Source organism: Cervus canadensis, chromosome 23 (assembly GCF_019320065.1).
Source record: "Cervus canadensis isolate Bull #8, Minnesota chromosome 23, ASM1932006v1, whole genome shotgun sequence".
NCBI lineage: Eukaryota > Metazoa > Chordata > Mammalia > Artiodactyla > Cervidae > Cervus > Cervus canadensis.
Genome location: NC_057408.1, coordinates 47705362 through 47721157, shown reverse-complemented (window position 1 = coordinate 47721157; position 15796 = coordinate 47705362). Strand labels below are relative to the sequence as shown.

Sequence of the window (15796 nt, the reverse complement as noted above, 5' to 3'; positions counted from 1 at the left end):
CATTCCAGCTTGGCCTCACGCTCCATCCAAATCCAAGATGGGGCTCTCTGATGCAGCTTCTAGGGCCGTCAGGGCAGGATGGATGGTGTTCTGAGCCAGATTCATACATGGGTCCTGTTTCCTACAGGTCCTGGCTGTGTGGTTCGAGCCCCTTCACCTCTGTGAACCTTCACTTCTGTGTCTTTAAGGTTTTTTTTTTAATTTATTTTTTAATTGGAGGAATATTGCTTTAGAATGTTGTGTTAGTTTCTGCTGCACAACAGTGTGAATCAGCCATAATCATGCATGCTCCCTCTCTCTTGAGCCTCCCTCACTGTCCCCACCCCACCCCTCGAGGTCATCACAGAGCTGGGCTGAGCTCTCTGTGATATACAGCAGGTTGCCACAAGTTACCTGTTTTACACATGAGAGTGTATGTATGTCAATACCACTTTCTCCATTCGTCCTACCTTCTCCTTCCCCCACTGTGTCCACAAATTCATGCTCTACATCTGCGTCTCCATTCCTTAAAAAACTAGGAATAAATCTACCATATGACCCAGCAGTCCCACTACTGCGAATATACCCTGGGTCCTTAAGTTCTGAAGACTTTGATGCAAACCTGAGTGTGGTGAAGATTTAGCAGGAAAAAGTGTGGCGCGTCTCTCCTGGCACCCACACCTCCCCCTGCACAGTGCTCCATTTATCAGAGCACCTGCTGGTGACATCTTGTGTTTGAGTTACTTCTCTTCTCTCCCACCGAATTTCTTCTAGAGCAGGGTCCAACTCTTGTTTGTTTCTTTGTTTTAACCCTAGCATCCAACACAGCGCTCCACATATTGGAAGCGATCTGGAAAAGTTGAATGAATGAATGATTGTTCAAACAATAAAAGAGAAGTCATGTTAGGGAGTGGTGCTGTAATCAGCCTCTAGTTTCTGAGAACAAGACAGTGTTTGGGCTGTGAATGTAATTGCACAGTCTTATACGTAAGAAGGTTTTGTTTTTTTTTTTAATTGGTTCATTTTTAGCTGAAGGATAATTGCTTTACAATATTGGTAAGAGGCTTTTGGATAAGGAGAATGATTAAAAATGTGAGCAACTAGGAGAGACTAATTTTTTCCTGTCTTTCTAAAAATGTGTAGGTCGCTCCTTGAGCCTCTGGGTGAACACTGGCATGTCCTCTGGGGCCCTCCAGTCTTGGATCTCAACTTTCTTTGTTGTTTGTTTCAACAGTTTTGTCTCCTTCCCTTCCAGCCTCTTCTATGTGCTATTTCCCACAGGACTAGGCTAATAACGGCCTTGACACAATTCAGAGGGCAAGTCACTTGTCTTTTTTATCTTTCAGTATTCTCACCTCTGTCTGAAGCAGCTTCCGATTCTGCATAGATGGTCTATACAGGTTTGTTGCCTGGGTGGATGAATAACTGAACACAAAGATGTAAAGAATTCTCTTTGTTCTCTCTCTGTCCCCCTCTTCTCTGAGTTTTTGTCCTTTTATTTATTTATGGTTATTTAAGAATATTTGACCTCAGGCACAGAATTGCATTATGGATTGTTCACAACCCTCAGTTTGTGACATGCTTTCATCATTGGTCCTTGCATGCTCAGCCTTAATGTGTATGTGGATGGATGGGTTTTAAATAGTAAAACATGGGACTTCCCTGGTGGCCTAGCAGTTAAGACTCTGTACTTGTACTGAGGGGATTTGAGTTTGATCCCTGGTTGGGCAAGTAAGATTTCCATATGCTGTGTGGCCAAAAAAAAAAAAAAAAAAACCACACAAAAAAGAAGAAGTATAGTTGATTGTATTAAAATGTTTCAGGTCTACAGCAAAGTGATTGCATTGTGTGCGTATGTTGTTGTTCAGTCGCGAAGTCATGTCCAATGTTGCCGCTCCATGGACTGCAGCATGCCAGGCTTTCTTGTCCTTCACCATCTCCCGGAGTTTGCTCCAGTTCAAGTCCTTTGAGTCAGTGATGCCATCCAACCATCTCATCCTTTGTCACCCTCTTGTTCTCCTGCCCTCAGTCTTTCCCAGCATCAGGGTCTTTTCCAATAAGTTGGCTCATCACATCAGGTGGCCAAAGTATTGGAGCTTCAGCATCAGTCCTTCTAATGAATATTCAGGACTGATTTCCTTTAGGACTGACTGATTTGATCTCCTTGCTGTCTAAAGGACTCTTAGGAATCTCCTCCAACACTGCAATTCAAAAGCATCAATTCTTCAGTGCTCAGCCTTCTTTATGGTCCAACTCTCACATCCATACATGACTACTGGAAACACCATAACTGTGACTATACGTATCTTTGTCTGCAAAGTGATATCTTTGCTTTTAATATGGTGTCTAGGTTTGTCATAGCTTTTCTTCTGAAGGAGCAAGCATGTGCATACACACATATATGTATATATTCTTTTTTAGATTATTTTCCATTATAGGTAATTACAAGATATTCAATATAGCTTCCTGTATTCTACAGTAGGTCTTTGTTGTTTATTTCATATACAAGTAGTATGTATCTGTTAATCCCAAATTTCCAGTTTATCCTTCTCCCCCTTCCCCTTTGTTAATCTTAAGTTTGTTTTCTATGTCTGTAAGTCTATTTCTGTTTTGTAAATTAGTTCATTTGTATCATTGTTTTAGATTTCACATATAAGTGATACCATATGATATTTGTCTATCTGACTTCTTCACTTAGTATGATAATCTCTAGGTCCATCCATGTTGCTGCAAGTGGCATTATTTCATTTTTATGGCTGAGTAATATTTCACTATGTATATTTTGTGTATATATGTATACATACCACATCTTCTTTATTCATTAGTCTGTTGATGGACCCAATGTTCTTAATTTTAATGTAGTCAAATCTGTTTATTTTTTTGTGTCAGTGCTCTCTGAGTCTTGTTTAAGAACTCTTTCCTTGTTCTAAGTTCTAAAAAGTTTTCACCTTTTATTTTCCACTAAGAGATTTAAAACTTTTATTTCTCATGTTATGTTCTTAATTCATCTATAACAACACAAAAAGCATCATCTCGAGACTTCCCTGGCAGTCCAGTGGTTAAGACTTTGCCTTCTAATGTAGGGGGTGTGGGTTCCATTCCTAGTTGAGGAACTAAGATCCCACATGCCTTGTGACCAAAAGAGATAAATGTAGATTATAAGCATCCACATCCTTGGAAGAAATTTGTTTGTATCATGTCTCCTTATAAACTTCAAGGAGAAATAATTTAATTAACTTTACCAAGTAATTAAACTGGTAAAGTGATTTCTAGGGAGAAAATGGGAAAAATAAAAATCACCGAAGGGAAAAATACTCATAAATGTTAAGATGTCCTAGCTTAAACAGTTGTTAATTATACTTTTTGGGGGCTTCCCAAATGGCTCAGTGGGTAAAGAATCTTCCTGCAATGCAGGAGAGCAGGAGACTTGGGTTCATTCTCTGAGTTGGGAAGATCCCCTGGAGGAAGGCATGGCAGCCTATTCCAGTATCCTCGCCTGGAGAATCTCATGGACAGAGGAGCCTGGCAGGCTACAGTCCATGGAGTCACAAAGAGTCGGACACAACTGAGCGACTGAGCACAGCACAGATGCTTTTTATTAATAACAACATTTTGTAGAAAGAACTCAAATTTATTTTTGGAAAACCCTGAGACACTTATTCCTTTATTGGGCTTCTGTGATGTGCTGGGCTGAAGTGATGTGGGGAAAAGCAAGTCACAAGGCCTCTGACCTCATGAACTGATGGGACTGCCCACCCCACGGTGCTGCTTCTGGGTCACAGAAGTCTCTTCATGTAGGGTCAAAAGATAAAAGTTGTATGTAATTTATCATCACATATGAAAGAACCCTCTGTAACTCATTCGATGAACGCATTTGGTCATGCATTTAGCTTCACCCCAGGATCAAATTTATCCTTAAACATTGAAAAGTTAGTTTCCAAGATGTTCATCCAGGGCAGAGCTACCCTTTTAACACGGCACATTCCTGGGGAGGCTATGATAAGTCTCAAGTTTGCTTCTCTGTATGTGGACCTTCCTGGTGGCTCAGCGGTGAAGAATACACCTTGCCAGTGCAGGAGACACAGGTTTGGTCCCTGGGTTGGGAAGATCCCCTGGAGAAGGAAATGGCAATCTATTCCAGTATTCTTGCCTTGGAAATCCCAAGGACAGAGGAGCCTGGCTGGCTACAGTCCTTATGGTCTCCAGAGTTGGACACAACTTAGTAACTAAACAATAGCAGCAACAACAACAACTCCTTTTATGTAGTGGTTATACTCCAAGATCATTTAATTGAGGAGCAAAGCATTTCAGTATGTGAAGTCCACTACTGAGTAAATGTGAGGCTTTGAATAAGTTGAAATATACTCAATATATAAAAGCCTATGATCAGTTTTTTAGGTGGTGCATGCTTAGTTGCTTGGTCGTGTCCAACTCTTTGGGACCCCATGGGCTGTAGCCCTCCAGGCTTCTCTGTCCATGGGATTCTCTAGGCAAGAATACTGGAGTGGGTTGCCATTTCCTTCTCCAGGGGATCTTCCCGACCCAGAGATCGAACCCAGGTCTTCTGCATTGCTGGTGGGTTCTTTACCATCTAAGCTATAATGGCACTAAAATTATTCATTTCAGAAACAAAACAAGATAGAATCAAGAGAATCTGCTTACTAAAAAAAGAGTAATCCTGTAAGAAGATGAGATGATATCAATAGGATCAGAATTCAGTAGAGATGATAATATTAAATGAATAATCACTCCAGGTAAAAATGATTTCCCATTTACCTACTAAATGGACTGCCAACTTCCACAGTCTAGCCACATCTCTGCCATTTACCTTTTAGGTATGCTAAATGGTAGCATATACTTCCATATGCTCTTGTTTAAATGGGCCAGCTGGCCTCTGTGTCTTTGCTGGTGCTGGTTCCTCTGCCTGGAACACCTTCTCGATTGGCTGCTCACTGCCACTTACCAGTGTCCTCTCCATCCTCACAGGCAGCTTAAATCCCCCCTCTTCCACCCAGCCTTTCCTGAGCTCATGGAATATCTAGCACCTTAGGCCCTGGGCTCTATGCTCTTGCCACACCTACCCCCTTGTATTTACTTATATGCTTATCACCTCCACTGGGGCTGTGAGCAGGGCTCCTCTTTGTATCCCTGGACCTGACACGCACCTTGCAGAGGAGGATGTGAAGAGTTGAAATGGATTTGCTGAAGAACATCATTGATGCCCAACCACACCAGGCTCTTCTTTTTATTTTATTTTTATTTTTTTCATTTATTTTTATTAGTTGGAGGCTAATTACTTTACAATATTGTAGTGGGTTTTGTCATACATTGACATGAATCAGCCATGGATTTACATGTATTCCCCATCCCGATACCCCCTCCCACCTCCCTCACTACCCCATCCCTCTGGGTCTTCCCAGTGCACCAGGCCCAAGCACTTGTCTCATGCATCCAACCTGGGCTGGTGATCTGTTTCACTATAGATAATATACATGCTGTTCTCTCGAAACATCCCACCCTCGCCTTCTCCCACAGAGTCCAAAAGTCTGTTCTGTACATCTGTGTCTCATTTCTGTTTTGCATATAGGGTTATCATTACCATCTTTCTAAATTCCATGTATATGTGTTAGTGTGCTGTAATGTTCTTTATCTTTCTGGCTTACTTCACTCTGTATAATGGGCTCCAGTTTCATCCATCTCATTAGAACTGATTCAAATGAATTCTTTTTGACGGCTGAGTAATATTCCATGGTGTATATGTACTACAGCTTCCTTATCCATCATCTGCTGATGGGCATCTAGGTTGCTTCCCTGTCCTGGCTATTATAAACAGTGCTGCGATGAACATTGGGGTGCACGTGTCTCTTTCAGATCTGGTTTCCTCAGTGTGTATGCCCAGAAGTGGGATGTATGCCCAGAAGTGGTATTGCTGGGTCATATGGCAGTTCTATTTCCAGTTTTTTAAGAAATCTCCACACTGTTCTCCATAGTGGCTGTACTAGTTTGCATTCCCACCAACAGTGTAAGAGGGTTCCCTTTTCTCCACACCTCTCCAGCATTTATTGCTTGTAGACTTTTGGATAGCAGCCATCCTGACTGGCGTGTAATGGTACCTCATTGTTTTGATTTGCATTTCTCTGATAATGAGTGATGTTGAGCATCTTTTCATGTGTTTGTTAGCCATCTGTATGTCTTCTATGGAGAAATGTCTGTTTAGTTCTTTGGCCCATTTTTTTGATTGGGTCATTTATTTTTCTGGAATTGAGCTTCAGGAGTTGCTTGTATATTTTTGAGATTAATCCTTTGTCTGTTTCTTCATTTGCTATTATTTTCTCCCAATCTGAGGGCTGTTTTTTCACCTTGCTTATAGTTTCCTTTGTTGTGCAAAAGCTTTTAAGTTTCATTAGGTCCCATTTGTTTATTTTTGCTTTTATTTCCAATATTCTGGGAGGTGGGTCATAGAGGATCCTGCTGTGATTTATGTCGGAGAGTGTTTTGCCTATGTTCTCCTCTAGGAGTTTTATAGTTTCTGGTCTTACATTTAGATCTTTAATCCATTTTGAGTTTATTTTTGTGTATGGTGTTAGAAAGTGTTCTAGTTTCATTCTTTTACAAGTGGTTGACCAGTTTTCCCAGCACCACTTGTTAAAGAGGTTGTCTTTTTCCAAGGTTGTACATCCTTGCCTCCTTTGTCGAAGATAAGGTGTCCATAGATATGTGGATTTATCTCTGGGCTTTCTATTCTGTTCCATTGATCTATATTTCTGTCTTTGTGCCAGTACCATACTGTCTTGATGACTGTGGCTTTGTAGTAGAGTCTGAAGTCAGGCAGGTTGATTCCTCCAGTTCCATTCTTCTTTCTCAAGATTACGTTGGCTATTCAAGGTTTTTTGTATTTCCATACAAATTGTGAAATTATTTGTTCTAGTTCTGTGAAAAATACCATTGGTAGCTTGATAGGGATTGCATTGAATCTATAGATTGCTTTGGGATTCTTCCAATCCATGAACACGGTATGTTTCTCCATCTGTTTGTGTCCTCTTTGATTTCTTTCATCAGTGTTTTATAGTTTTCTATGTATAGGTCTTTTGTTTCTTTAGGTAGATACACTCCTAAGTATTTTATTCTTTTTGTTGCAATGGTGAATGGTATTGTTTCCTTAATTTCTCTTTCTGTTTTCTCATTGTTAGTGTATAGGAATGCAAGGGATTTCTATGTGTTAATTTTATATCCTGCAACTCTACTATATTCGTTGATTAGCTCTAGTAATTTTCTGGTAGAGTCTTTAGGGTTTTCTATGTAGAGGATCATGTCATCTGCAAACAGCGAGAGTTTCACTTCTTCTTTTCCTATCTGGATTCCTTTTACTTCTTTTTCTGCTCTGATTGCTGTGGCCAAAACTTCCAAAACTATGTTGAATATTAGTGGTGAGAGTGGGCACCCTTGTCTTGTTCCTGATTTCAGGGGAAATGCTTTCAATTTTTCACCATTGAGGGTAATGCTTGCTGTGGGTTTGTCATATATAGCTCTTATTATGTTGAGGTATGTTCCTTCTATTCGTGCTTTCTGGAGAGTTTTAATCATAAATGGGTGTTGAATTTTGTCAAAGGCTTTCTCTGCATCTATTGAGATAATCATATGGTTTTTATCTTTGAATTTGTTAATGTGGTGTATTACATTGATTGATTAGCAAATATTAAAGAATCCTTGCATTCCTGGGATAAAGCCCACTTGGTCATGGTGTATGATTTTTTTAATATGTTGTTGGATTCTGTTTGCTAGAATTTTGTTAAGGATTTTTGCATCTATGTTCATCAGTGATATTGGCCTGTAGTTTTCTTTTTTTGTGGCATCTTTGTCCACCAGGCTCTTCTTAAAGTGTCACACAGGACAAGAAAAACGTAGCTGCAACAGATGAAAGATAAATATAATGTATATCCTAGAAACACAATAAACAGAGTTCTAAGCAGGTGATACGGTTTAAGATGAAATGAAAAAGAGAAAGCCTTACTACCGTCTTCTGAAAATATTATGATAAACTTCAACAGTTGACATGTCTAAGCTGTATAAAGCGTCTTTGTCTTGATTACCTCTTTGACTAAATTGATAGGAAAAAATTACTTAAAAATTAAAAAAGAACCCTTTTTCCCCCCAGGGGCAGTTCTGTGACTACTGCAATTCTGAGGACCCCAGGAAAGCACACCCTGTCACCAATGCAATTGATGGATCAGAGCGTTGGTGGCAAAGCCCTCCCCTCTCATCTGGCATGCAGTACAACAAAGTCAACGTCACCCTGGACCTGGGGCAAGTGAGTTGTACTTTCCTCTGGAATGGGGAAAGTTAGCTTGGATCATTGTTTCTGTGGTTATTGCTTTTTAAAATTAATTTTTATTGGCATATAGTTGATATACAATGTTGTGTTAGTTTCTGCTCTATAGCAAGGTGAATCAGCCATATGTCTTATCCCTGTGTACATATATACCTGTGATTATTTCTGAAATAATGATTATTTTAAAAACAAGTCTTCAGTTTCAGTTTACTAATACTATGAAATCCTTTACTTTAATATTTGCGTCCCTCAACACCCAGAACAGTGCCTGTCACAGTGCAAACACCCATACCTGTCTATTACATGAGTTAAGAAAATGATTATAAGTAGTATCATTGACAAAGGTATTTTTTATTATTAGTTTTGACTGTGGTAAAGTACACATAATGTAAAATTTAGTATCTTAGCCATTTCTAAGTATACAGTTCAGTAGTGTTAAACAGGTTCACAGTGTTGTGAAATCAATATTCAACACTTTTTTATTTTGGAAAACTGGTACTCTGTACTCATTGAACATTGACTGTCCATTCTACTTTCTGTCTCTGTGAGTCTGACTGCCCTTGGTACCTTGTATAAGTGGAATCACACTGTATTTATCCTTTTGTGATTGGTGTATTTTGCTTAGCAGAATGTCTTCAGGGTTCATCCATGTTGTAGCATGTGTCAAAATGTCTTTTCTTTTAAAAGCTAAATAATATTCCATTGTATGGATATCACATTTTGTTTATTTATTCATCCGCCAGTGGTCACTTGGGTTGCTTTCACTTTTATGCTTTATGCTTTCACCTTTATTGTGAATAATGCTGTGAACATGGGTATGGCAAAGATATCTTTATAGCATTCTCTTTCCTGGAAATCTCGACTCTGTGAGCAACGTCTACCATAGTTTTTGATCTTGTTTGGCCATCTCGTCAATGAGGGAATTTGATTAAGACCTGTCCTCCTGTGAGAGGCTAAGATGGTCCTAGGATGCTTCATGCCCCTCTTCTTTGAGTATGGACAGCTCTATAAATATGATGGATGTCACTTCCATAATAAGGTCATATCATATGACAAGAGATGAAGGGATTTTGCAGATGCATTTAAGATCCCAAGTCAGTTGCTCAAAAGGAAGACTATCCTGGGGACCTCTTCTAATTAGGGGAGCTCTTAAAAAGGACTGGGCCCTATTCCAAGGAAGAGATTTGAAACATGAAAAGTTTTCCTGCTGATCTTGAAGAGGAAAGCTTCCTGTGGTGATGGCCACGTGGCAGAGATCTAAGAGTGGGTTCTAGAAATGGAGAGAGGTCCCAGCTAACAGCCAGCAAGAAAAGTGGGAACCTGTCCTGCAACCACAAGGATCTAGATTCTGCTAACAACATGTGCAAACTTTAAGTAAATATTTTCAGGCATTTAATGGACACCTTGATGGGAGCCTTGACCCTGAGTGGAAAACCTGGTCTCACCATGCTCAGATCCCTGACGTAAAGAACTGCAAGATAATAATTGGTGTTGTTTTAAGCCACTGAGTTTGCAGTAATTTGTTAAACACAAGTAGAATTTGCCTTCTAATGCAGGGAGTGCGGGTTTGATCCCTGGTCAGGGAGCCAAGATCTCACATACCTTGATGCCAGAAAACCAAAAAAACCAAATCATGAAACAGAAGCAATATTGTAACAAATTCAATAAAGACTTAAAAAGGAACTGCATCCCACAGACTAGAAATTGAATGTTACTGAGATTTCTTCCAATGAGTGTGTTATATTCAGTTTCATGATAGAACGGTTCTCCACCTCTTTTGCCCAAAAGTTTTGTTAAATCAGGCCTCTCCTGAGAATATTTTCCATCGTCAATTTGCATCAGAGACAATTCAGGGAGATCTGGCATGGTTTGAAAGACTCCATAACCCCAGTTTCAACCATGATTCAGTCTTATCCTTCTAGCACTAATTCAGTAGAGATTTTGCATGTAATGACTAGGATTTGCCTATCATACCACTTTTTAAACTGAGGATTTCTGTAGTTAGCTGGGAATTTTAACCCATTAAATGATGTTTACTGAACATACCAGTGCCTTCTGGATTTGCTCTTTTCCCCTGAAGGCTTTTTCTAAACCTACCTTTTAAAAGTACCCTTTTGATGTATTGAAAAATCCCTAATTAAGACAGATGAATTAATAAAACACCAACGTAGAGATAATTTAGTAATTTTCAGGTTGCTGACAGACATGAGCCATGGCCAACATCTTCATGTAGATGATGCCCACCCACCTCCTTCCTGGCTGGGAGGCTGCTCTGTAGGTGGCTGAGAGTGTGGGTCCTGGGGTCAACCCACCCTAGTTCATGCTCTGGTATGCTGCTTACTTACTGGGTGACCCTGAGCAACAAACTTAACTACTCTCTGCTTCAGTTTTCACATTTATACAGTGAAATAATACTAGTGCTCACTTTATAGGATTGCTGTGAGGTTTGAATGAGTTGACTGCTTCATTTTTAAACCTCTTCAGGCCAGTGGTTTTTAAGTAAGTTTTCATTTAATAAAATAAAGTCAATGTCAATAAACACTTATTAAAATAGACTGACTCCTAACTTCTGCTCCTCTGGAGAGTACTGTGATAATCCTGTAGAAAATACTCTAGAGAAGTCTAGAGACAGGAAAAGCAATATACGTCATGTCAGACTGAGCATGTTTCTTCCCTCTTGTGTTGGAGCACCACATAGTAAGCATGTTTTATCTCGTAGGGTTCACATCTTACACCCCATCCATAGAATCTATATTTTCTCCTTTTTGCTGAAATTAACCATGAAAGTGTCACTGAGAGGTTAGATTTCATAACTGAATCATGACCTGTGGACTTCAGATTTAGGAAATGCAAATCTTGATTTTTTTAATTTTTTAAAATTTATTTTTAAATTGAAGTATAGTTGATTTACAATATTGTATTAATTACTGCTATATAGCCAAGTAATTCAGTTATACATATATACATTCTTTTTAAAATATTCTTTTCCATTATGCTTTATCACAGGATATTAAATATAGTTTCCTGTGCTGTACAGTAGAACCTTGTTGTTTATCCATCCTATATATACTTTTTTAAAAAATATTTTTAAAAAATTATTTATTTAATTACTTGTGTCTATGCTGGGTCTTCATGGCTATGAGGGCTTTTCTCTAGTTGCGGTGAGCAGGGGCTACTCTCTAGTTGTGGTCCATGGGCTTCTCATTGCTGTGGCTTCTCTTGTTGCAGAGCGCAGGCTCTAGAGCGCGGGGGCTTCAGTAATTGCAGCTCCTGGGCTCTGGAGCACAGAGGTTCAAGAGTTGTGGCGCATGGGCTTAGTGGTCTCACGGCACGTGGGATCTTTCTGCACCAAGGATCAAACTTGTGTCTCCTGCATTGGCGGGTGGGTTCTTTACTACTGAGCCACCAAGGAAGCCCCATCCTATATATACTTGTTTGCATCTGCTAATCCCAAACTCTGAATCCATTCCTCCCCACCCCCTCTCCCTTGGTTATAAGTGATATCATATGGTGTTGGTCTTCCTCTTTCTGACTTAAGGAAGTACAAGTCTTGATGCCTGGTTGGGAAATAAAATACAAGCCATGAACTTGTTATTACCAAACCACTTTTTTCCCAGCCACTGAGAACTTGAATTTGATTTTGCTGTGCTGTAGTCAGTTTGATGGCTTACGTTGTCATGTTGCCTTTTGGACTATTTGGTGATTTTCATTGTTTTTTTTTTTTTTGGCCAACACAGTTTGACAAGTAAAAACATTACCTTCAAGGCTCAATCTTGAAGGGCAATTTCCTTCCTTACAAAGTGTCAAATGTAGGAAGTTTCTGCAATTCACTGGAGGCAGTGGCATTTTCTGGGGGCTCAAGTTCATTAGATTCATTAGATTATATGTTCAAGTTCATTAGATTATATAGAATTCATTAGTTTCGGGCTATAGAGTAAAAACAGGATAACTTACTGGAAACTTTCATATTGTCTGGCCAAGTATGAGTTCATTTTGACATTTGAAGCAAAATACGATGTCCAGTTTTTAAAAAGGATGTATTTGGAATATAAGGACATTTGTTTCTTCCTGGGCTCCTGGTGGAACATGAGCTCTGGCCATCACACCCTGTGAGATAGGCAGGTGTAGCCATGGGCTTGAGCTGTGCTCCTTGATTTCCTTCAGAATCAGAATGAATCTTACTCTGCCAGACTCCCAGTATTCACCTCTGCTTTTCCTCTAGGGAAAAACGTGGGTGTGGCAGGGCTTCACATGGTCCCTCAAAGTCAAGGCGGCCAGGAGCTTGGGAGGGGCCGGCTCTCAGGTGGGGAGGAGGAGGAGAAGCAGTGCGGGGTCAGGACAGGCTCCCCAGGAGAGCAGGCCCTGCCCACAGGTTCCAGGGAACGATAGGAAAAGCCCCTCAAGAAGAATTGTAAGGCTTTTTTTTTTTTTTGTAAATTAATATATTTATCTTAATTGGAGGCTAATGACTTTACAATATTGTAGTGGTTTTTGCCATACATTCACATGAATCAGCCATGGATGTACATGTGTCCCCCATCCTGAACCCCCCTCCTACTCCCCTCCCCATCCCATCCCTCAGGATTTTATGCAACTTGTCATGCCCCCAGGAGTACTGTTTTTAACCTATAGTAGTAGAAATAAGGGCTTTCCTGGTGGCTCAGATGGTAAAGAGTCTGCCAGAAAAGCAGGAGACCTGGGGTTGATCCCTGGGTTGGGAAGATCCCCTGGAGGAGTGTGTGGCAACCCATTCCAGTATTCTTGCCTGGAGAATCCCATGGACAGAGGAGCCTGATGGGCTACAGTCCATGGAGTCGCATAGAGTCGGACACAACTGAGCGACTAACACACACACACACACACACAGAAATAAAGACAAAGCAAACATCCTTCTCCCACCCCCCAACCCAAAAACCTCAAAAGGAATGACTGTTCACCTCAGAGGCTGGAGGTATGATGAAGAGAAGTGATGCCTTTGTGCCCCATTCTGCTGGTTGCTGGGGAAAGGGGGCTGGCTGGAGCAGGACAGCGGCTGACACAGTCCTCGGGCCTTGTTAGAGGCAAGAGCTGTGAGGGAAGCCCTGCCCTCAGCCCCCTCAGCTCCCTCTGAGCAGGCAGCATGAAGGATGGCTCTTGTGCCCGTTCACATGTGTACCATCTCCAGGGCCTCCACCTGACTCCCTGCTTCCTGCCCGAGGGCTCTTCCCAGGCCTTGGGAGTTTTCTGAGCCTGTGTTTAAAGCAGCTAGGGAGTGCAGGATTTAATACCCTGAAAGGCAACCCTCAACCCAGAAGATACAGGAGCTGGTGGAAAATCCCCTCATTTCTCTGCCACTTCTTGGGGCAGTTCCGAGAAGCTTTCTTCAGAGTGAGGACATGATTCTTCAGAGTGTCTGCAGCAGGATGGAGCCCCAGTTGCCCTGGTGGAATCTGCCTGTTAACACCTTAGTCAGTCGCTGGCTCTTCTCCTTCCTCTGTGTCCCTTTTATGTCTCCCAATTTATGCTTCTTGAGATCAACTCCCAAATAAGCTACCTGTGCCCAAGTCTTTGTCTCTGAGTTCGTTTTAGAAAGGATCGAATCCAATCCAGTATTCTTGCCTGGAGAATTCTATGGACAGAGGAGCCTGGCGGGCTACAATCCTTGGGGTCACAAAGAGTCGGACATGACTGAGTGACTAACACTTTCAAACTAAGACAGAGAAGAAAGAGGCCTAGACGGAGGCCTGGAAACCCTCCTGGGTGTCTGCATAAGCAAACACTATGAACAAATTATGTAAAATATAGACTGCAGCCATGAAATTAAAAGATGCTTGCTCCTTGGAAGAAAAACTATGACAAACCTAGACAACATATTAAAAAGCAGAGACATCAATTTGCTGACAAAGGTCCATGTAATCAAAGCTATGGCTTTTCCAATAGTCATGTACAGATGTGAGAGTTGGACCATAAAGAAGGCAAAGCACTGAAGAATTGATGCTTCCCAACTGTGGTGTTGGAGAAGACTCTTAAGAGCCCATTGGACAGTAAAGAGGTCATACCAGTCATCCTAAAGGAAGTCAACCCTGAGTATTCACTGGAAGAACTGATGCTGAAGCTGAAGCTCCAACACTTTGGCCACCTGATATGAAGAGCTGACTCACTGAAAAAGACTCTGATGCTGGGAAATATCGTAGGCAGAGGAAGGAGATAAGAGGATGAGATGGTTGGATGGCTGACTCAATGGACATGAGTTTGAGCAAACTCTGAAAGTGAAGGAGAAGGAAGCCTGGTGAGCTGCAGTCCATGTGGTCACAAAGAGTCGGACACGACTTAACGGCTGAATAACAACAAAGTAGGAAACCCAGAAAAAATGTTTCTAAAGCTCTCAGCTTAAGAGTAACCAAGGAAACAGCGTTATAACTTTTAAAGAAGAAAATATAGATCACAGGGAAATTTCGCGTCAGTCTACCTGTTTTCTTCATGAATTTAGCATAGATGCAGATGTTTCTGAGAGTGAATTTAGTTTGCAGGTGCCTTCTAGGAGCTCCCCCCTCGCTCCCGTCCTCTTCAACTTTTATTAAACTTTGGTGGATGAATCCAAAACATTCTTTGTAACGTTTGTCAGTTCTGACTCAGATGGGAGGAAGGCCTGGGCTAGTTTCTGATGCTTCCTAATAAGCGCGTGGGCTTTGGAGATTAAATTGGTTCTTGGGATGCTTGGGTCACTAAGAGTCATGAAGAGTCTGACTCAGTTGGGTCTCTGGGTGAATACAGTTCAGTCCAGAAAGTTCATGGCTCTTAGATTTGACCCCATGTTCTAGATTTCTTAGGAACCCTCTAGCCTATACGCTTCAGGAAGCTGGGGATGATGTCTTTCTGTGTTCACTACAAAATGTTCTGCTCCCAAAATCTTGCATAGTGTTCAGCACATAGTAGATGCTCAATAAATATTTGTTGAATGAATGTACAATGAGCCAAGGATGACTCAGGGTTGGCCTGGATTTCACTTGTGTCAGTGAAAGCATATTGCTGTGAGATCAAATCTCTGGGGAGAGTGGACCAGCCTTGGCCCTGACTTTAATTGGATCATTGGTTCCACTTAGGATAATTGGTTCTCCTTGCCACATCATTTAAGTATTTTAGAGCAATAACATAATTAGAAGATACAGATCTTAGAGCAAATTTGTAGTTAGTAAATATTCTATTAATGAACATATAATCATGAGACTCAACCCTTGAAGGTCAATCATTTGTTATTGGGAGAAAAACAAAGACTGATAAAATCCTCTGGGGCTACTGAGGATGTAATTTTATCCTTTATGCTACTGAAATAACCTAAAGTGGCAATTTGCCTTTGAAGTGCTTTTTAAGGAACTTACACACTAGGGAGAATCTGACAATCTGGCATTTTCTTTTTATGTGTGAAAAACTCAAGGAAGCTGAGTGGATCCACAGCAAGAGTAGAATTCTGAGATGTCAGTTTTGCTTAGTTCTTTGAATCAGTACAAA

The 15796-nt window shown here is 40.9% G+C and overlaps 1 protein-coding gene across 2 annotated transcripts in view; it reads left to right on the top strand.

Annotated features, from left to right (window-relative positions):
* The window catches only part of LAMA3 (laminin subunit alpha 3), a 250485-nt gene that overhangs the window by 16934 nt on the left and 217755 nt on the right, over positions 1 to 15796 (top strand). For both annotated transcript variants that reach the window (XM_043444125.1, XM_043444124.1), the window contains exon 2: positions 8135 to 8287. In XM_043444125.1, the coding sequence (XP_043300060.1) occupies positions 8135 to 8287 (153 nt within the window). The remainder of the gene's footprint in view (positions 1 to 8134; positions 8288 to 15796) is intronic.